Raw genomic sequence first — 22,432 nt, forward strand, 5'->3', positions numbered from 1 at the left:
GTTTTTAGCTTCTTTTCTTCTTCTAACAGTGATGCCTGGATATCAACAAGTTCAGGAGTTGGCATGTTGATTAAAGTTGTTGATACGTTATTATATTCAGGAGGCAAGCTCTGAAGTAGAACACCGATGCAAACATCTTCATCCATTTTAATGTTGATTCCTGCAAGTTGGGTTAGGAGTCCTTCCATGTAATTAAGATGTGTGGCAAGTGATGTGCTGGACTTCATTTCAAGCCTGAAGAATTCAATTAGGAGACCATACTTTGATGATTTGGATTGTGCACCGAACAGGGTGTCAAGTCTTTTCCATGTATCCTGTGAGGTCTCACAGTTATCCACGTGATGGATATAACTGTCATCTAGCTCCAATTTGATAATGGCCTGGGCTCTGTCATCATTCTTTTGCCAAGTAGTTGCAAGGTCCGCGTCCCTCGGTTTTTTCTCTTTGCCATTTGTGATGGCCCAGAGACCCTTCTTCATCAGAATGAGCTTGATGCGGGTTTGCCAAGTGTGGAATCCGACTCCTTTGAATCGAGCATTTGGCGAGTCTTTGCCCATGTTAGATTTACGGGAACAGTAGCAAATCAACTTCAGACTTTATTAGATTTGAGCAATAGAAGAATTGATTGAGAGACACAAGTGCTAAAAAGCACTAACTGAGTGTCAATGGATACCAAATCTGCAAAAGTCTTTTTCTCCAAGTGATTAAGTGTCAATGGATACCAAATCTGCAAAAGTCTTTTTCTCCAAGTGATCTTTCCCTTCTTGATTTGATGTTGATGCCTTCAGATCTGAGTTAAATCAGTAAGAGTGTTGTACTCAAGTGTATCAAAGGATACAAGAAAAATAGTGTCAAATAACACTTGATAGGTATCAATAGATACTGTTCTTGATGAGCCTGATGTTGATGCTGGATCTTCTTGAACCTTCTTCTTGTTGATTTTGAATGAGGCACTGAGTAGATCAGAGTTGCAAATTATTGGTTGAGCCCAAAGGAATGAGAAATTGAATAGGCTTATGAGCTTTGGTTCAAGGGCTATGGCTTCCCTTTAGGGTTTGCAGGGTGCAGCCTGGTTTTTCAGCTCGTGCAGTTCGTGGGCGTAACCATTTTACATAAGACTTGATGGGAAGGAAGCTTGGGTAATGAGCTTCAATTGCCCTATGCACACGGACCAGATCACAGCACGCAGAGGCAGCGCGAACTGTACGACCAGAATATGGCGCAGAATGGGCAGCGACTTCCAATTTGTGCAATGCTGAAGCTACGATTTACCAATGTCGGCCTTTGATGTGACGAGGAGTTGCGCTAGGACCATAGGAAAGTTTCTCCAGAAGGAAGCGTGGGGAAATATGGGCTGTAGAAGTAGATCAAGAAGCTCCAAGTGAGCTGGGTACTGTCTGGCTATGGCAGACAAGAGTGAGGATGAAGTATGAAGTTGGAAATAGAGTCATACACCAATCTTGAGCTGTCCAGAGATGAAGAGGAGCTGAAAGTGCAGAGAGGAGACCTGAGACATGCTAAGCCATGCTCAGCTGTGCTCTGATACCATGTTAGAAATGCGGGATCTAGAGCATAGCAAAACCGGAAGCTATGGAGGATGAAGAAATAAGTGTAGACTCATGATGGAAAGGACACTGTTTGTTACACAAGTGAATTAGGTTCCAAGATTGAGACTTGGACTCATAAACACAATCTTGTGTATGTGGACAATGACATTGACACTTTACTGAAATGAAAAGAGTACTATCATTGCATTAAGAAAGGAAGCAAGTACAATGCTTTATAGGAAAGTAGGAAACTGCAGTAGGCACCATTGTGCATATGGGATAAGTCACCTTGCATGTCCTTGACCCTGAGACTCCATACAAAGAGGCTGCTTGAGTGTGATTGCTGATTCTCAACAATTGGGAGGTCTATAATATGCTAGATCATGTGCATCTGGGGAAGGAAGAAAGTGCTGGAATCCCATGTCCTAAGAAAATAATCTCTCCTTCTCCTCATAGTCTCCAGACTGCCTTGTATTCTCTTGCATCTTCCACCAAGAGTATTCACAATTTCTGTCCAAATTCTGAAGAGAGTCTCTGCAGTAGATATGTCCAAAAAATTAATGACCTGGCTACATCTGGCCATCCATATGTACCAAGCTATGTTAGCTATGAGCTCCCATCTATGACAATGTACCTGAGTCCACATTGTCTGGGAGAAAGCTGGGACAATAGTCCTGCTCACAAGCTGACCTGAAAGGAGATAGCCATGACTCCTGTGTACATCCTCATATCCACAAGCGGGGCCTTTGTCTGTGATCCAAGCAACCATCCCCCATGTAGCAATCATAGAATCTGCAATGCCATGAAACACCATCCTAAGGGCTCTCCTCCAAACCTACTGAGCCCTTGGGAAATCCCATATGTAGTGCCTCTATGTCTCTTTATGCTCCCCACATCTAGTGCAAGGGAGAGGGTCTCTACCGTAACCAAGCCATGTACCAACTGCTAGAATCTTGTGTGCTAGGTACCAAAGAAAGAGTGAGATCTTTCTTGGTCTGAAGCTGTCCTCCAATCTCATGCAGAAGTCTACCAGAAAGGCTGTGATATACCCTGGGCAGTCCAATGCTGAGTTGCAGCTGGCAGCACCACTCTGATCCTACTCATATGTATCCTCCTCCTCAACTTGGTGGTATACCCAAAGAAGGGCATATCGTGTGGTGTCTCTCCAAATGAGTCTCTCCATACCCAGTCCCTAGGGTCCAATTGAAGTCTCTGCAACCACCTCCTGCTATACACCCAATGTATCTATCCATCTATCATGCAAGTCTGAGGGTTTGGATCAAGTTCCTGTCACAAGCAGCTATGGCTGTAATCCTCTGTAGAGAGCATCCTATGAGCTCTTAACTGATCGAGATCCTTTCATGGAAGTCTTCCATTTATCTCTATTGAGAACGTAAATACACTCTCTCCATTGGTGGCTACCATTGCAAGGCGGCTCTTTCCTTTGGTGAAGAGCCCAGTCGAAGTTTGCAAAGTCTCTCTGTCAGTCCTCCATTTTGGGGGTACCACTTCCACGATGCTCTCCCTTATGGCTCTAGCATCCTTGATGCCTTGAAGTCTTTGTCTTTGTATATGAGCCAGCAGCTCAAGAAAGGCAAGCCACTATCCCACTGTAGAAGTTACTTGTGAAGAGAGCCTCCTGCAAGATAGAAGGGTCCTCTCTCCAATGGTGTGGCCTCTCTTTGTCGTGATAGCTGGTTGAAGTGAAGTGGCTCAGTCAAATTCTCTTCAAGAGTGACTAGGTCAATCTCGTGAAATCGTGCAAATACTAATCTCAATGTCCATATAATAGATGTGGCGAATTTGACCTCAAAGCTAATCCCAAGCCTTGTAGCTTGGATGTGTTGAAATGCTAGGCTGCCATGGACCACCATGATTAGGAGCAATGGTCTCTAATCTCTGTAGTAGTAGCTTTTTCCATGGCTCCTCACTAGGAAGAAGGCCTCTCACAATGAGCTTTGCCATCAAAGATTTGGTCTAACTATTTGGGTCAATAATCCCCAAACCACCCCTAGATCTGCTAGGTTAAATCATAACATCCCAAGCTACTTTAGCTCTTGTGGGCTACCATATCCACTTGACCAAATGAAATTCTTGATGAGTCACTTCACCTGGCCAATGCATGACCTGGAGAAGTCTGTTTATGATACACAATTCGGTCACTTATTGTACTTTATACCTTTTGGGTGTGAACGCACCTTAACAACCCTAAAGTCTAAGGGTTGTACTTTGTACTTTCACTTACACACTTTGGGATTGCATTCGCTATCGAGCTATGTCTTCACTCTCACTCTCTCTACAGTCTACTATGTACTCTCAGTCGAGACCTTCCATCTATGATCTCACATTTGGTATCAGAGCTTAGTTTTGGTACGGTCTAGCTCTCCAGGCTTGTCAGCCTCAGTCCTCAGCTCATCAACAGTCCAAGCCTACCACCCTACAGGCTCGCTCGCCTACAGCTTCTGGTCATAGCGTCCCTAGCTCCACCTGTGCCACTAGCCTCTAGCTTTCTGCGCCTAGTGCTAGCGCCTCCTGTAGCACCGCCTGGCCTAGCCCCCGTAGTTTGCAGCTTCCTTGTCACCTATTTGCAGTGCTATTGCCACCTACAGAGCCGCTTGCTTTTGGCAGCACCATGCATATCTTGTGGCGCCATCTGTCTTATTGGTTCACCACCTGAAGGTTGCTGTGCTAGGCTTCTCCCGTTTCACTAGGCCCATCAACTCTTGTCAACACCAGGCAGCCAATATTAAAGGTAAAAGAGACATTTATTTATTTTTTATTCAAAAATTTGAATCATAGAAAGGAACTTTTGCTCAAGGAGTACATCTCTATTGTTGCACGTGTTTTCGGGCACACACAAATTGCAAATTCTTGGCATTCGTGTAAGATAATTTGCGGCTTTTGGTTGTTTAGAGGACATTGGCACGTGTACTGAAGATTTAGTCTGAAATAGACTGACATTGTGCATTTTGGATAGTAAAATTTTGGGGTTTTGCATTGGTTGTGTTGTTGAGCACTGGACAATGTGTACATTGGATAGCTGTTATCAAGTGTGACACAATTTTGCTAATTACAACTTGGTGTATGCTGTAATTTCTGGAAATTTGCAAATTTCCACTTGTTCCAACTTTGGTTCTTGCTTTTGTATTATTTGAAACAATGACATTTACTATGGCCAATCAAGGGCTGAATGATGTATTCACATATGTATCCAAAGAGGATAGATTGGACAGCATTAACTATTCTCTATGGTCCTTCATGATGAAGAATGTGTTGATTGCAAAAGATCTTTGGGATTGTGTTAGTGGTGAAGAAGTCCATCTCAGAGTTGTGGCTCCTGCAACACCTCCCCTAGGAGAATGTGGTCAAAGGCCTGCTCCAGCTCAGTCACTTCCCCAAAGATTAGCACCACAAAAGGCTTGGGATACATGAGATGCTCACGCATTGTCACTGATTGCATTGGCAGTTCAGCGGTCTATAATCCTGCATATACCGTATGCTGCCTCTTCACAAGAAGCATGGCTCACACTTGAGCAGATGTTTGTTGGAAAAAATGAGACATGAATCTCTTTTTTGAAAAAGGAGCTTGAGAATGTGAAGATGGATAAAGGTGATGCCATGCAAGATCATCTTAACAAAATTCAAGACTTGCGTGAGGAGTTAATGAATGTAGATGCATATTATTTTGATTCATAGATGATTTCTACTACTTTAAATTTCTTGCCACCCTCTTATTTGGCCTTTCAAACAGCCTTGAATCTCACCATGAGAATTTCTCCGCAGGTACTCATCTTTCTTCAGTTGGTTAGTTTGCTCCTAGAAGAAGAGTAAAAAAAAAAAAAAAGAACAGTGGGGTGGATGTTATAGTCTTTAAACAAGCTTTTATGGCAAGACAGAAGGACAAGGGCAGCCAATCTAGAAACGCTCCACAGAGTTCTGGAAGTTTAGGTACTTCACAGAGCAACAAGAAATAGGGGGCACGCAAGCCAAGAATGGCAAGTGCCATTACTGTAAGAAGCTAGGTCACTACATCATGGAATGTAAGAAATGCATTGCCGAGGAGGAATCAGGGATGTTTGTTTCCGATGCACCTTCTACTGCTACAAAGTCTGCATCTTTTGTTGTTAACCGTGACTACTTTTTTTACACTTGCAGTTATGATTCTTTTTGGGCTGATAGAGCATTTAGCTGTACTGAGCATGCTAGCACTTGGTTCTTTGACAATGGTGCTTCTAAGCACAGTACATCCCATAGGGATTTTCTTTTCTCTATTATTGCAGCTTCTGTTGGCAAATCTTTGCAATGTGCCAACAATGCATCTTACCCTGTTAGAGGTGTTGGGGAATTGTCTTGAAAGCTATTGATGGCTCTAGTCTCCGTTTACAGCTCCGTTTACAAGATGCATCATATGTGCCAGAGATAAATAAGAATTTGTTGTCTATTTTTTCTTTAGCAAAGTGTGGTATGGAGGTCACATCTGATGATGACAAATGCATGATCAGGGATAAGGAATTATTGATTGATTGGTACATTATGTCATGAACTCTATGACTTAGATGCTTATTCGATTGATCAGTCCCTCTATTTAGCACCTACTCTTACTCTTGCTATATCACAGGCAGAGTTGTGGCATGCTCACATGGGGCATGTTAACTATGGCAGTTTGATGCTGATGCAACATACTTAGATGCTAGATGGTTTACCACTCTTGGAGAAACCTCTTGAGCATATTTGTGAGGCGTGCATTTTGGGAAAAATGCATTGATTCTCTTTTCCTCATGATGTTGCTTTTAAGGCTACAGCAAGGTTATGGATTGTGCATTCGGATGTATGTGGACCTATGCAGACAAAGTCATTGGGTGGATGTTATTGTTTTGTTATTTTCATTGATGACTTTACTCGTTTTTGTTAGGTCTACTCATTGGTGAAAAAGTCAGAGATGTATGATGCATTTTAGGCTTTTGTTGCACTCGCTGAAAATCAATTTGACTGTAGGATTAAGACTCTTCGTTTGGACCGAGGGGGGAATACATGTCTTCTTTGCTGAATAATTTTGAAGCAGAAAGGCATTGCCCATTAGTATACTATTGCATATACTCCACAATAGAATGGGGTTGTAAAAAGAAAGAATCGGTCACTCATGGAGATGGCCAGATGTATGTTGAAAGTTAAGAATTTGCCAAATGGCTTTTGGATGGAAGCAGTAATGTGAGCTCTACCAGGGCATTGAAAAATGTAACGCCTTTTGAGTCTTGGAATAGCCGGAAACCTTCAGTTGGCCACTTTCGTACTTTTGGGTGTCTTTCATATGCTCATATTTCCAAAGTATTAAGAAAGAAGTTGGACAACAAGGCTGTCAAATGCATTTTTGTAGGGTACAACAGTGTTAGCAAAGGATACAAACTATATGATTGTGTTTCCAAGAACGTCTTTGTCAGTAGGGATGTTTTTTGATGAAAAATTAGAATTCTCTCTTGCTGGTTTTGACACATATCAGGCTACAAATGATGTGTTTGAAGGGCTGCTGCCCATTTCTTTTGGTGATATAGTTGAAGTTATAGTAAATGAACAAAATGTTTAGCTAATTGCTTCATTAAGCAATGCAGAAATTTAGCCAATGGCTGATTTGCATTTTCAGTAAGATGCTGAATTTGAGGTTCAGTAGGAGCTTGTACATAATCAGGAAGCCAATGCCGAGATGGTACTTGCAGACTATGAAAGATAGTCATTTGGATACACCTATTGCTGGTTGTACCAGAAGACAAGCACGCTTGCATGATCATGTTAACACAATGGAGTTTGTTACGACAGCACACACACATGATGAGGAGGAGCTTGATCGTCTTGAGGATGCAAAATAGAGTGTGCATTAGATGGCAGCAATGCAAGCTGAATTTGATTCTATCATAAAGAATCAAACATGGGATTTAGTGGCAATACCTGTTGGAAAGAAAGCCATTGGCACAAAATGGGTCTATAAGTTGAAAAGAAAAGCATATGGATCCATTGATAAGTATAAAGCCAGGCTTGTGGCAAAAGGCTACACGCAAAAGAAGGGCATTGATTATGGGGAGATATTTTCTCCTATATCCCATATGACTACCATTCGTTGTATGGTTGCTTTGGCTGTCCATTATGGTTGGATTGTGCACCAGCTTGATAGTAAAATTGCATTTTTACATGGGGAAATTCAGGAAGAAGTGTATGTACAACAGCCCATTGGTTTTGTAGTTGGGGGATCTGAGCACTTGGTATGCAAGTTGAAAAAGGCTTTGTATGGTTTGAAGCAAGCTCCACGAGCTTGGTATGCAAAAATTAATGCCTTTTTACTCAGTCAAAGGTTCATTAATATCCACCAGAGTCTACTCTTTTCTATGCAAAGAGGAGGGATCCTTGCTGGTCATTTGTCTTTATGTAGATGATCTTCTGCTCATAGAGACACATGTTGATTAGATTTTAGCATTCAAGAAAAATTTGTAGCAAACTTTTGAAATGTTAGATTTGGGGTCTTTGCATTACTATTCGGGCATTTAGTTTATCCATGATGCTAGAGACTTTGGATTGTCAGAGCCGTGATATATTAGTAAGCTCCTTGAGAGGATTGGCTTTCAAGATTGCAAGCCAGTTAGCACACTGATGGAGATTGGACTTAAGCTGTCTTTGCATGATGATAGTGATCTGTTTGACATTTATACATATGCTCCAACAGTTGAATGTTTCATTTATTTATACAACACAAGGTCAGATATTCAATTTGTAGTATCAGCCCTGAGTAGATACATGGATAGTCTACGTATGTCATTTTGGCAAGCTATGAAGCGCGTTTTTCGTTATTGCAAGGTACTAGGACTCTTGGATTGCTTTATGCCAAGGGTGGACCACTGTAATAACATGCTTACAACGATTCAAATTGGGTTGGTGATTTTGATTCATGTCACTCTACGAGTGGAAATTGTTTCTTTCTTGGCTCATCTTGCATCTCCTGGCTTAGCAAGAAACAATCCACTGTTGCCACATCATCCTTTGAAGCTAAATACAAGAAGGCAACTTTCACTACCACAATTGAATGTCTATGACTACGATGCTTATTGGCTGATCTTGATGTATTTGTCACGGAGCATACTCCTTTGTTTACTGATAGTTAGAGTGCTATTGTAGTGGCACAGAACCCAATGTGTCATGCACGCATGAAACACATAGATATCCACTATCACTTTGTCAGAGAGAGGCTACATGTAGGAGATATTAGCCTTGTTTATTGTCCTACCACCAGCAATGTGGTAGACATCTTTACCAAAGCTCTTCCTCGTGACAAATTTGAAGCATTTCACAATGCTTTAAATTTGATCTCCTTTGGTGGATGATCCTTGTAGGGTTATACTTTGTACTTTCATTTATACACTTTGGGATTGCGTTGAGTATCGAGCCGTGTCTTTACTCTCATTCTCTCTACTGTCTATTGTATACTCTTAGGTGAGACCTTCCATCTCCGATCTCACACAGACAATATACCTTCTAATTCTCAACTTACATATATAGTGTTATATCATTTGTATTCCTTCTCCTCAAGAGAATATTCCACAAATACTTATTTTTTCGGTTTGTATACAACATCAGTTCAATAGTAATAAGGCAAGTCTCTTTCAGACATTAATTCTCGAGCCACCTTTGTAATATGCAGGATTTCTTGCTCGGCAGCTCCATTTTGCTGAGGAGTGTACCTATATGTAAACTGCTTCTGAATGTCATTTTTTTGTAAATGTGCAATCATTTCTAGGATTCTCTACATGACAATCATCAAATGTGAACTGATCTTGCAATCCCAGTTCCACGATTTGACTAACAGAAACTAGGTTCTTAGTTATGTTTGGTACATACAACACGTTAGCCAAGTTTTATCGTCTTGTACACCCAAGGGAATATTTTCCATGCAAGTAATGGGATGGGTTCTCTTATTCCCTGTCTCCACATAGCTTGGAGACTCTAGACTGTGTATCTCTTTAAACCACTCTCCATGAGAAGTCATGTGGTTAGAGGCACCTAAGTTTACATACCATATATCGTTGTTAGATAAACCATTGATAGTCATAGTATTTATAAAATGTTGCATGACAAAGAGCTACTCACTTTTGTGATCATTGGTTTTACTAGTGAAAACAAAATTACTTTGTTGCTTTTTCCCATTACAACTATAGCTTGCCCTCTTTGGCTTCCCCTTGGAATTGTTCTCAATTTTGCTATGCATCATAATATTGACTACGACCACCATGTTGGCCTTGACAACGATCTTTCTCTCTCCTAGTAGAGTAAAACATTTGTTTAGGCTTGTTCTTACTTTCTCCCCCTCCTTAAGTATCAATATAGAAATCAAATCTACAAAGTCAGTGATATCATTCTTGGTATTTATAGATGACCTGAAGCTCTTGTACTCATCTCGAAGTCCATCTAAATACACACACACAACAATATCATTATCAATTGCTACACTGATAGGTCCAAAAGCTTTCATAATACTCTTGGCCTTTAGCGTTAATTATGGAAGATTCCCTCTTTTAACTTGATTTAGCTTTGACTTAAGTTGTAGCCTTTTGGCCTTTGTGTTTGCCTCAAGCAATCTTGCCAGAGTCTTCCATGCAATAGCAGGCGTTTCAAATTATTGGAAATAGCCCATCATATTGATACTTGTAATAGATAGCCAATACATTATTTTACTCTATTTCTGTTCCCAATCCTCCTTGGCCTTTATGTGTTTTGCAGTAGTATTTTACAAAGGGACTTTAGGTGCCATTGCTTTGTGTCCTTCAATGTAATTCTAAGCCCCTTTGCCCTTTTAAAAATTTGTGCTTTGTCATCAAGCTTCTCAATGATAATCTGGTTTAAATTGTCATATATTTTGGCAAGACAAGCAACCTTGCAAAGCATGCAATCAGCAACCAAGCCAATATGAGGTATACTAAAACTAAAACATGTAGTCCTTTTAACCTTCTAGTTTGAATGCTAGTTCTTGCATTACATGAGGCTGCATGACCAAGAGTCTTCTCCATTTTCATATTTAGATGGAGCTTTGGTAACTACTTCTATGAAGGGGAACATTGAAGGTGGCAAGGACTCTCAAAACAAGGCGGCAACTCAAAACAATGGTTTTGCACTCACTAACAATGTTCGGGCCATGTAGATGAGGAGTGTTTTACTAAGGCCCAGGGTCTTCTAGCCAAGAAACCACAGCAGGACATGACTGCATCCATCGGTGATACTTCCCCCTTGGACAAGCGAGTAAGGGCTACACCTCTAGTTGTTGGATCAATTGCTCCTTCTAGCACCCATGCTGTTGGACACACAGCATATGGACAACCCCCTCCTCCCTTGCCTTATAGGTCTCTTGAAGATTTGGGTAAGTGGTTTGCTAACCCCACTCCATTAAATTTCTCACCACAAGTACTTTTTGCATCTATTTTGGGGTCTCCTCCTACACCCCCACATTAGATCCTTTCCCTGATTGTAAGTCACATCCATAGAGGCTCCACCGGATGAAACACTAGAAACCTTGCTTCCAGTCATGCCTAACGAAATTGGGTGACCAATAGAGGCAGAGCAATGACATAAATTTCAAGGTCTCTATTGATAAGATCCCATTAACTCAAAAAAAAAAGCCTCGGCTTGTCCATCATGACCTGAGCGCTTGCCTATGGGCAGGGTTGCTAGAGGTTTTTGCAAGCTCCTCTATTGAGAAAGGGCCATCAAGTATCGACCCATACTCTCAATGATCACCCTTTGCTGCTCACCAAGTGGTGTCCTCTTCTCTCTCATTTCCCATAGGTCTAGTTGTGGAGACCAGCACAGTAGTATAATAGTATGTGGCTAGCTACACAACCTCTCGAGGGCCTTGGGCTAAGTATACATCTACTTGCCTGAGAATCCTAACTCCCTATTTGGAGTGTTTGGAGCCTTCAGTCTGGAAGAGGTCTCTATTCACCCTATCTCTTGTTGAAGTCTAAGAGGAAGCTCTCATATGATTCTTGTACTTTGGTAATAGACCTCCCCTTGTTACATAAATTTTTTGATATGGAAGTCTCTTACAGGGCTGCTTTGTATTTTGCATTTTGCTTTGGGATATTTTGTTCTAATGACCTCATAGAAGAAATATTTCTCTCCTTTGAGAAAAAAAACAGATTCTTGTAGCCTGATTTGGCTTCCTTCATGGCACCTAGACATCTCTTGTCCTCCCTCTGAAATATTGCGAACGAAGCTCTAACAGCCCTCTCCAAGAGGCTATCTCCCCTACTTCAGGCCTCTCCCAAAAAAAAGTGCTGATCTCTTATACACACTCATCTAAATTCCTAGCCGCCTTGCCAATTCTAGTAATAGGCTCTCTAAGATCCTCATATTTATAAAGTTGGTCTAGGATCTTGACTCTAAAAGTGGGTCCGTTGATTCCCTCTAAGAAAAGCAGCTAATTTGCACCAATAACATGGTGCCAGGAACGTGGTGCCAGGAATGATGTCAGCTGGGCCTTCTTTATCACATCCTTATCATCTACGTAAGACCATCTATCCTAGGGAACATTCAGGCCATTGCCACCTTGTCTACAGAAGTAAAGAGGGCATGGAGATCTACCAAACCTTTCTGTGAACCAAGGGTTCTGTTCCATAATCTGGAAAGTGAAATCTTCCCAGGCTGCTTGCTCTCCTCATGATAATGTTGATACATCTATCTCTCCTATCCTCCAAAGCCTCTACCATTTAAGAAATCCCACCAACTATCCAATGAAACATGAGGTAAGGATCGAGTGAGGTTGGTCCAAAGCTATCTTATATCTGGCTGGTCATTTGACACGTAAACAATCAATAGTCCAATGAGTAATTCTTCCACTCTCATAGACACCCGTAAGGCCTTCCGTGAGACTAGGGTACCCTCGTCTTCATCTGCATGAAGCCAATGCTCACCTATTGAAATGTAGACAGATGAAGTCTTTGAAGCACCCACTACTGGAGCCTTGTAAGTGAAACTTTGCAAAAGAACTTCGAAGCAACTTCCCACTGTAGTGGCATATCCTCTCTGTTGGGAGATGATTCTCTTGGATCAGAAGAAAATGGGAGTCTCCCAAGCAGACATGGCTCCATGGCCCATACCTCTGTCACCTTTTCTCGATATAGAATCTATCCTACCTCCTCTCTGCAATCTCTGCAACCTTGTGGGGAGTGGGAAAACCTACAGAGTGCAGAGAATGATTTGAAGTTGTATCCTCCCCAGCTTCTCCTCTGTCTCGTGCAAGGGGAGCATCCCTGTTCTTTACTAGATGGCTTGGATCTGTGAAACAAATGCTCTCTCTCTCTCTCACAAGAGGGGGATCTACCGAATCTACCGAATGTAGAGTAGTCCTTGCCTTAAACCATCCATCAAAGGAGTCCATTGAAATCCGAACATCCATTGTGCTAGTGGTAGCCACTTCCCTGAGTGCTGATACTGACCCTAAAACGCCCCTTCCCTAGTGGAGTCATGACAGCTGCTTCGAGCATGTCCTTCAAGGAATTTTCTAGCAGTCGGTTTGCAGGCCAAAGATGATGCCTTCAAGGCTGCCACTTTGTCTTTGATGTCTAGCTCCATGCTAGGTTCAACCTAGATTGGTGGGTAAACATTGCCCTTGGAAATGGTGGGAACTACACTGGAGTTGCATGTGGAAGGCAGAGGACCACCTGCTGTCTCGCACATCAAGTTTTCTCCTCCATTCAGCTGCTGGGTAAGAATAGGGGCAGGGGGAACTGAAAACTGGGGCAGGAGTAAGTTGGAGCTGAGTTGGGAACAGGCAAGAGAAAACAGACAAGATGGGAAGGAAGCAGGAGTGAAGGCAGGCTGGTGAGAGAACAGCCAAGTGCTGGCAGGCTGTGATAAGGCAGGGGAGGGGCTGGCGGAAGAGTCATGTTGCTATGACCTGTAAAGAAGAGATCAGGTAATGGAGAGAGAGTCAAGATAAATTGGAAATGCCAAAACATGAACTCTTTACCATGACCAGACATAGGAACACAGTACAAAGTTCAACATTGACCAGCAGGTTACACAGACCAGAACAGGTCATGTGTATGTCAGCCGTAAACATGGAACATTTCAAAGGAATAATGTAAATCTCTAGTTCTGAAGCCATATCCGATCAAAACCTGTGTATTCACATGAATGTGCAAAAAGGAAAAAGCAAGTTTTTCTATGTGAGGTCTTTTGACACTAGACAAAACCACCAGACAATCAATCAAGGACAGCCAATGACCTGGTTCATGTCAATAGCTTGGAGTGCTTCACCACGAGTAAAAATAATAGCATGATTCTGATTATCTGCTTTGCCCCTTCCCATAAATGGATTTCCTGGCAACTTTATTCTGTAAATCTCCTGATAACATGAAAAACATCTCCAGTTGAGGAAATCACTAAGTTTTGATGACTGAAGCATTATATTAATAAATCCTAAAAGTTTTACTTTTGATCTCTCTTTCCTAATATGCAAATTTTAAAAGGACCTAAAGGCATTGTTCTTTCTAATGTGAATCCAAATGGCCCAAACCTGTGGGGAGTCTCTGTCAGGGTTCCCTTTCATAAGGACAGAGTAAAATGCCTTTATTCTTTTTTTTTGACTGTCATCAAATTCATCTACGTCATCCACGTATGCTATCCGCAATGCTGGGTATCTGCAAAGTCAGAAGGTTTGAAACTTTTGTGCATTACATAATAATCAGTATTGAAAACTGAGTATTGAAAGACAATATACGCTTATAATCAAGACCAGGATATGTCAAAAACTGTAATCACTTTCATTCCAGAAGGTAAGATGCTTTTATGAAGTGCAGTGGTTCCAACAAAGGAATATGATTGTATTAAAAGCAATCTTGGATTCTCTCTCTCACTCTCTCTCTCTCTCTCTCCTTATCTGATGAGAGATGATGATACCAGTTGTATTGGCTATGGTCTCATAGGCCACTCTGGCCTTTTAGAGACGTTAATAGATCTTTCTTTCTTCTCTTTTCGTAAAAGATAATTGTATTAATTACGAAAAAAAGTACAAGATTACTTGATTACAAGATGTAGGATGTCTCTAGGCCATTGTGCATAGCCACTGTGAAGGTACAAAGGAAGCAGAGTGACTAAAGAGGGGCAGAAGAAACTATAGTGTGCCAAGCAAGCAGATTTTGTCTAGTGAGAATATTTGTTAACTCAATCAAGTCAAGCTGCAAATGAAGAAGCCCTTTCAAGCGGGCTATATGACTCTGTACACCTGATGAAGCATCAAAGATGAGTGCATTCCTCATGGTCCATACATGCCAACAAACCCAGAAGTATAAGAAAGGAAAGAGCAATTTCATGTCAGCCTGCGTAGGGTCCACAAACTTGGGATGTCCAAAGACCCAGTCCTTTAGAGACATTGATAGCCCAAACACTCATAACCAAATGGCTAATAGTAGTGATCAAACCTTCCACACGACCAGGCAAGTAAAGAACCGATGACAGGGGGTTTCAACCGATGTTTGATAAAAGAAGTAGCAACCATTGGAAATCCTTCACTTGGAGAGTGCTAAGGCAATGGGAAGTGCACCAATCAACATTTGCCAAATGAAGATCTTGGATTGGAAAGGTGTTTTGTTAAGCCAGCCTATCATTATTACTGATTTCCACCACGCTTAGCCTTTCTGGAGACACCAGGTGGTATAATCTTTCTAGACGAGCCAATCCTTATCTCAAATTAGCAAATGATATATTTGATTTGCTGAAGCACGACCCAAGAGCAACTAACCATTAATCATCCAATCCTGCCAAGGGGCCTCCTAGTCCAAAGAGGGGAGAGGTTGCATGGCCCGTAAAGAGGTGGAGATGACGTTCCATAAGTTGCAGTAGCCTCGTGGAACATGAAAGTAGCGTGCCATCCTATTCAACATTGGCCTTTGCTCCTCTTTGCCTTACGAGGAAAGAAGCTTCGAAACCACTAGCAGTTCTACTCTTAGGGAGTTTGCCGCTTCTCGATTTGGAGGTGGGTGCTAAGAAGATTTAATAAGGACCAATCTCTAGGAGTGGACTAAATGATTCAATCAAGGACCAAGGTTGCCTAACCTTGCACAAGGCCTAGACCAATGACCAATAAAGAGCAATCATGTGTATCTCCAAATCTAGAACAGCCCCACCACCCATTCTTTTGGAAGTGCAAACATGGTGCTGGGAGATCTAGGAGATACCTGTTATGGGAGCACTAGACTGTGCTCAAGAGACTAGACTAGATGCAAGAATTTGTTATAGGAATTTTGATTTCGAGATAATCCCATGTAGGGGCATAAGGTACAACGATAACTTAACAAGATACGGAAAATCCCACAACCTGCAACCGTAAGTATGGATACAAGATATCAGAATTACAAGATCTTCCTCAGCGGGGATGAACAAGATACAAGATAGTATTAGTCAAGATCTTGTACTACGAGATTACAAGGTGACAAGACAACTGAAGCATAATGGGAGACAAGACAACAGGAGTATAATGGGAGACAAGCCAAGACTAGATACCATGACTAGACAAAAACTAGAGCTAGAACTTGAAGTTACTTACTTGGAGGTCTGGACTCCTTGAGCTTCCAAAACTGGCATTGGCAAGACTTGAGGAGCTCTATGGCGAGCCTCTCCTTTTATAGATGTTGGAGGTGGCTAAAGATCTTCTAGAATGTTCCATGATGACATTATCAATGATGCAGGCGACGACATGACATATCTTCTAGAAGGTTCTATGATGACATGGCAAGGGCGGGTTCGCATGGTTGGCTCGAGGATGTCTTGTTAAGTGTGCATTCGCATGGGGTGTGGATTTATATGGCATGAGCAAGAATTAATTTGTAGACTTAATCATGGAACGCTCGTGACAATACCCATCCATGTGGAATCTTTTTTTCATTGCAAAAACATAATGAGTTGAGTAATTTGCTGTAAATGAGACTTTTGCCAAAGGAGCAAGGGAAGGTAATATGAAACCATTGATATCATGATTGTCTGTGCTATTTTTAATAGCACATGAAAAGGCCAATCTTGTGATTTTAAGTACACAAACTTATTCATTATACATGAGGAGATCCAATCTATGAGCACTTTAGGTGAAAGTGTCCTCCCAAAGGATAGCCGAAGTGTCTAAAAATCAAGCCTTTGAGCACCACCTCGTTGTGCTAGCCCAAGGCTCAAAGATCACTCTTAGTGTAGCTGATAAGGGCTGACTTGGATGCATTAATGTGTAGTCTTGAGGCTAGGGCGAATAAGTCCCATGTGGCCATTGCTCTTTGTATATTACTCGGATGAACCTTAAGGCACATGAAGATATCATCTACCAAGGCTTGGCCCACCTATTGTTGTTGTGAATGGAGAGAGAATCCGATCACCTCACTATTGGCCGCTAGACATGACAACATCATTAGAATGGGGTGAGTGGCTAAGGTGAAGAACAAAGGGCTTAGTGGACAACCCTACCTAACTGATTGAGGAAGGGGGAAGGCTGTTGTTATATCACCATTGAGCAAAACTCTTGAAGAGGAATCCATGTTCATAGTAATGATAAGTTTGGACATTCTCGGATCAAAGCCCCTTGCGGTATTTCTTTATATTATATTGCAAATGGAAGGAGCACAATTGGTGCATACCAACATGAAGTATCACCCTCTCTAGCAAGTTGCCTGGAGGACTCAAGGGCCAACCGTGCATATCTGTGTCTGGGTAAGTCCCATAGGCTATGTATGTATGCGACCGATCGGGTGAGGGCCTCTACCACAATCGGTGTAACTGCTACCTTAGCTTTGATGATCTCATGTGGCACTGAGGTCTTACATTTGATTATCCTGGATATCATGGACACTAGGGGTTTCTCCATCGACCTCCATTCATCATGAATGCACCCTGATCTGCTACTACGGTGGTTAAGACTTGGTCCCCATATCTATACTCCATAAAGTAGTGTGGATGTGACTCAAAGAAAGGTATGAGCATGACAAAAAGCTCCTGCTCGTCGCGCCGCATTTGCTATCCTCTCCCCTCCCCCCGGATCCCCCGCGCCAGCCCACCTGCCCCCTCTCGTTAGCCAGCCATCGCCTGCTCCCCCTCGCCCGCCTACTTGCTGCCCCCACATGAGTATGGACTATCTTCGTTAAAACCCTCCCATGTCTGTCCGCCCATCTGACCGCTTCGTCTCGTTTTTTCCTCCTTCCTATCCAAGTTGCTCCCTCGATCTGCACCGCGACGTGATTGGTAGTCCTCGTAGAACGGACCTTGTGCGTCGTCCTCTCTGAGGAGCAGCTCTTAGCCATCCGAGCTAAGGAGTTGGAGCTAAAGGAAACAACGATTTATGGTCAGGTAGTGGGACATTCCCCAGCCAGGGCCCAGCTTCGGGACTGACTTCACTCCATGCTGCGCATTGGCACAGCGCAGATCGTGGAGGCGGTCCCCCTACCGTCTCCCTCTCTGTCGTCTCTGGACCCGTATGAAGCCGTCAGTGTCCACTTGCAGGCCTGTTGGCGGAGCCGCCTTGGCTTCGAAACACGATCTTTTTCCTGATGCCCAAAGTCATGGCTGGGTGTCTGAGAAATTTGTTGTGGAGCATAAATGACTCCATTGTGAAGTTGCTATACCAGGGAACCATCATGTAAATGACCCCCTTCGTGGAGGCATAGGGCGAGCTCTCCACTAACTCACGAGCTACGTCCGTAGAGGTGAGTCGAACCATGAAGATCCCTCGGCCCATGAGGACTGTCTCCACAATCTGTGCTGTGCCAATGTGAAGCGTGGAGTGGAGCCAATCCTGCAGCTAGGCCCTCGATGTGGAGTGTCTAACGACCTGACGGAAGATCGCTGTTTCTTTCAACCATAGAAACAGGGAACGGCCGTTTTGGCCTGTAGGAACGGTTTAACGCGTTCCGGACCCTTGGAGGAGGTGAAACGGCCAAGGAACGTTCCCAGCCGTTCCCAAGGCCGTTCCCTGCCGTTTCCTACCGTTCCCCCTGCCGTTCCGTGTTTGGAACGGCCGTTCCAGGCTTGTTGACTAGAAATTTACATTTTTCCACGTTTTCTCTTTTTGCTCGTATCACACTCCTACCAAATGTTCACTCATGTCCATCACCTAATGTGCACACACTAATCTCTCTCTCTCTCTCTCTCCTCTCTCTCTCTCTCTCTCTCTCTCTTTTTGAATATTCAAAGTGTCAAGACAACCCACAAGCCAATCAGGAGTCCATGCAAAGTTCCTATTCTCAATTCCAAGGTAATCATCCATTTATATTGTCTAATTTCAAGGGAAACTAGAATAATTGGGGCTATTCAGAGCAATTTGGAGCTATGGGGATAATTGAGTCAATTTTGGGACATTCGAGTCAATTTGGAACATTGAGGGGTATTGGGGCAATTAGAGGGACATTCTTTGGGGCAACTTGGTCATGCAGGGCATATTTGGGGCACTTAAGACATGTACTGTTCCCCCCGTTCCCGTTCCCCCACCTTGGACGTTCCCCCCGTTCCTGTTTCCCGTTCCAGGTAACTATGCTTTTAACTCTAGCTCTGTGACATGAATGGCTACGAGCTATTCCTTAGAGAGGATGATGCGCAAGGTGTTTGATTGGTGGGCACTCGCACAATGCGCCGGCGTCTGACCAGAGGTTTCCATTGCGCGTCCCTGCTGGGAACCTACCTATCACGCTGTTGTGCTACCGGGGGGGGGGGGGGGGGGTCGATGGCGAGGAGGGGGAGGGAGGGAAAATTTGTTGTTTTCAAAACCGTGGTGTGATATGCTCTAGCAGTTGAATGCCTTATCCAGCTATGCAACACTAGGCCGGACATATAGTTTGTAGTTTCAGCCCTGAGCAGATATATGCATCAACCACGCATGTCACATTGGCAAGCTGTCAAGCGTGTTTTCCGTTACTTGCAAGGTACTAGGACTCTTGGTTTGCTTTATGCCAAGGGGTGACCACTGCACTTACATGCTTACAGTGATTCTGATTAGGCTGGTGATTATGATTCTCGTCACTCCACTAGTAGCAATCGTTTCTTTCTTGGCTCATCTTGCATTTCTTGGCTTGGCAAGAAACAGTCCAATGTTGCCACGTCGTCATGTGAAGCTTAATACAAGGCAGCTTTCACTACCACAGTTGAATGTGTATGGCTTAGACGCTTGCTAGCTAACTTGAATGTATCTGTCACTAAGCCTACTTCTTTGTTCACTGATTGTCAGAGTGCCATTGCAATGGCACGGAACCCAGTGTTTCATGCACGCACGAAACACATTGATATCCATTATCACTTTGTTAGAGAGAGGCTACATGTTGGAGATATCAGCCTTGTCTATTGTCCTACCACCAGTAATGTGGTAGACACCTTTACCAAAGCTCTTCCTCGTGACAAATTTGAAGCATTTTGCAATGCTTTAAATTTGATTTCCTTTGGTGGCAGATGACCCTTGTATTTTGATCACTCTTCACTCCAGGGGGGTTTGTTGGGTTTTACTCACGTCTATGCTCACAGAGGAGTGTTGGTGATCTCCAATAGGATACTAGAGCACTTTTTACTCTCTGTACAAGAGGTCTTTCCCTCGAGATTTATTCCCTTTATTTTATGTGCCTATGTTACATAGTTTCGGGCACTTATCATGTTTCACACACTTTGGGTGTGAACACCCTCTCACAACCCTAAGGTTTAAGGGTTGTACTTTGTACTTGCACCTTACACTTCAATCTATTGCATTGGGTGCCATGCTTTCACTCTCCACACTACGTACTTCACTCTTAGCTAAGCTTCGATCCACTCATGTTCTCACAGAAGGGAGTAAACTTATGCCTACCAAGTGATTTGGTAAAGATGTCTGCTACATGGTCTTCGTTCTTCACATAGATAAGATCTATCTTGTTTCCAAGTATCACTTCTCTGATGACATGGTAATGCACTTCTATGTGTTTCGATCTGGTATGATAAACAGGATTACTTGCCAGAAGCTCATTGCTCATGTTATCACAGTACAACTTGATTGGTTTATCCATATGTACTCCCAAGTCATCCAACATCTTAACCAACCAAACTACTTCACATGCAACTAAGGCTAGGCCTCTGTATTCTGCTTCAGTACAACTCGAGAGAGCCAGAATGGGTTGCTTTTTATTGCTTCAACTAATCATGCTGTTGCTAAGACCAAATGCATACCCACTTGTCGATCTTTTGTCGTATGCGCAATGGAAACCTTTGGTCAGACGCCGGCGCACTTAGAGAGTGCCGCCCAGTCAAACACCTTGTGTATCGTCCTCTCTGAGGAGCAGCTCTTAGCCGTTCGAGCTAAGGAGCTGGACCTAAAGGAAACAACAATTTATGGTTAGGTAGTAGGACATTCCCTTGCCAGGGCCCAGCTTCGGGACTAGCTTCACTCCACGGACGCTGCGCATCGGCACAGCGCAGATGGTGGAGGCAGTCCTATTGGGCCAAGGGATTTTCATGGTCAGGCTCAACTCGGGAGACACAGCTCGTGAGTTGCTTGCTAGTTCACCCTACGTGTCCACGAAGGGAGTCATATACATGGTCCCTTGGTACAGTGGCTTTACTGTGGAGGCATTTGCACTCCATAACAGGTTTCTTCGGCACCCGATCACCCTTCGTTTCCTCGGCCTGGCGATAGAGTATCAATAGTTGGTGGAAGACTTTGGATGGCTCTTTGGCACTATCCTTCCCGCGTCCTTTGCGGATGCAGTGACAGTTGCAGCAATCCCAAAGGTATAGGTGGCAGTGAAAGAGGTCAAGAATATCCCACAGTTCCTAGAGATTGAGGCGGGCGGGCACTCCTTTAGGCAGCAAGTCATTGTGACGGGGCACCTAGGACAGTATCTGTGCTGCCACGACTTTGGGCATCAGGCAACAGGTTGTACGTGTTTTGGAGCCAAGGTGGCTCCGTCGATAGGCCCGTAGGTGGACTCTGACGGCTTCACACGAGTACAAAGACGACAGAGAGGAAGATGGCAAGGGGGGGCGCAGCCGACGTCTCAAACCCAGCCTCGGCACAGTAGGGAGCAGGTGGGTGAGCGATGCCCCCTCGACAGAGCACTCCACAGCCTGCCCAACCCGGCAAGACCGCATCCCCCCACATTCACTACCTGCACCACAGACTACCGCTCCTGAGTTCCCACAGCCCCCATATCCACCTCCCCAAACATCCCATGCGCGCCCCCCCCCCCCCCCCCCCCCCCCCCCTCCCAACTGACCCTGGCCCACAACCCCCCATTTCCAGGGCCACCAGCCCCCACCCACACCCGCCATGTACGTCTGTCCATCCCACCATTCCTCAATCATCCTCCCTCCCACCACCCCTCGTATCGAGCACGCCCCTTGATCCGCACCTGGTCCAGGTGATCCCCCCCAGACCCACCCCCCCTCTTCCCACAAGAGGTGATGAGCCACACATGCCTACATCCTCCCTCCCACCACCCCTCGTATCGAGCACGCCCCTTGATCCGCACCTGGTCCAGGTGATCCCCCCCAGACCCACCCCCCCTCTTCCCACAAGAGGTGATGAGCCACACATGCCTACATCCTCCTCGCACTGGTAGTCCTCCCCCTCCCATACATCCACCAGCTCATCCACCCCTACCGCTCGTCACACTTTCCCGAGATAGACACACCTATTGCCACATGAGTTTTTCCGCAGTGGCCCATGGTCCTACTTGAGGGTTGCGGAGCGCAGAGAGTTTCCACTACCTCTAGAGGTGGGGATCTTCGTGGTTCGTAAGTCAAGGAGAGGCAAGGTCCATCTACTAGCACCACCGGATGGACCAAACTACGCCTTTTTTCTTCACTCTTGTCACTCAGGGGAGTGGACGACAACACAGATAGAGGAAGAGTTGAAGAGTCAGGTG

The 22,432-nt window shown here is 43.9% G+C and overlaps 1 protein-coding gene across 2 annotated transcripts in view; it reads right to left on the reverse strand.

Annotated features, from left to right (window-relative positions):
* The window catches only part of LOC148038534 (callose synthase 3-like), a 169,105-nt gene that overhangs the window by 35,087 nt on the left and 111,586 nt on the right, over positions 1-22,432 (reverse strand). For both annotated transcript variants that reach the window (XM_087673168.1, XM_087673176.1), the window contains 2 exons: positions 14,098-14,221; positions 13,807-13,926 (listed from right to left, as the gene is read on the reverse strand). In XM_087673168.1, coding sequence (XP_087529294.1) covers positions 13,807-13,926; positions 14,098-14,221 — 244 coding nt within the window. The remainder of the gene's footprint in view (positions 1-13,806; positions 13,927-14,097; positions 14,222-22,432) is intronic.

This window comes from Lygodium microphyllum, chromosome 3 (assembly GCF_053477565.2).
Source record: "Lygodium microphyllum isolate KBCC chromosome 3, Lygodium_microphyllum_v1.1.10, whole genome shotgun sequence".
In the NCBI taxonomy this organism is placed as follows: Eukaryota; Viridiplantae; Streptophyta; class Polypodiopsida; order Schizaeales; family Lygodiaceae; genus Lygodium; species Lygodium microphyllum.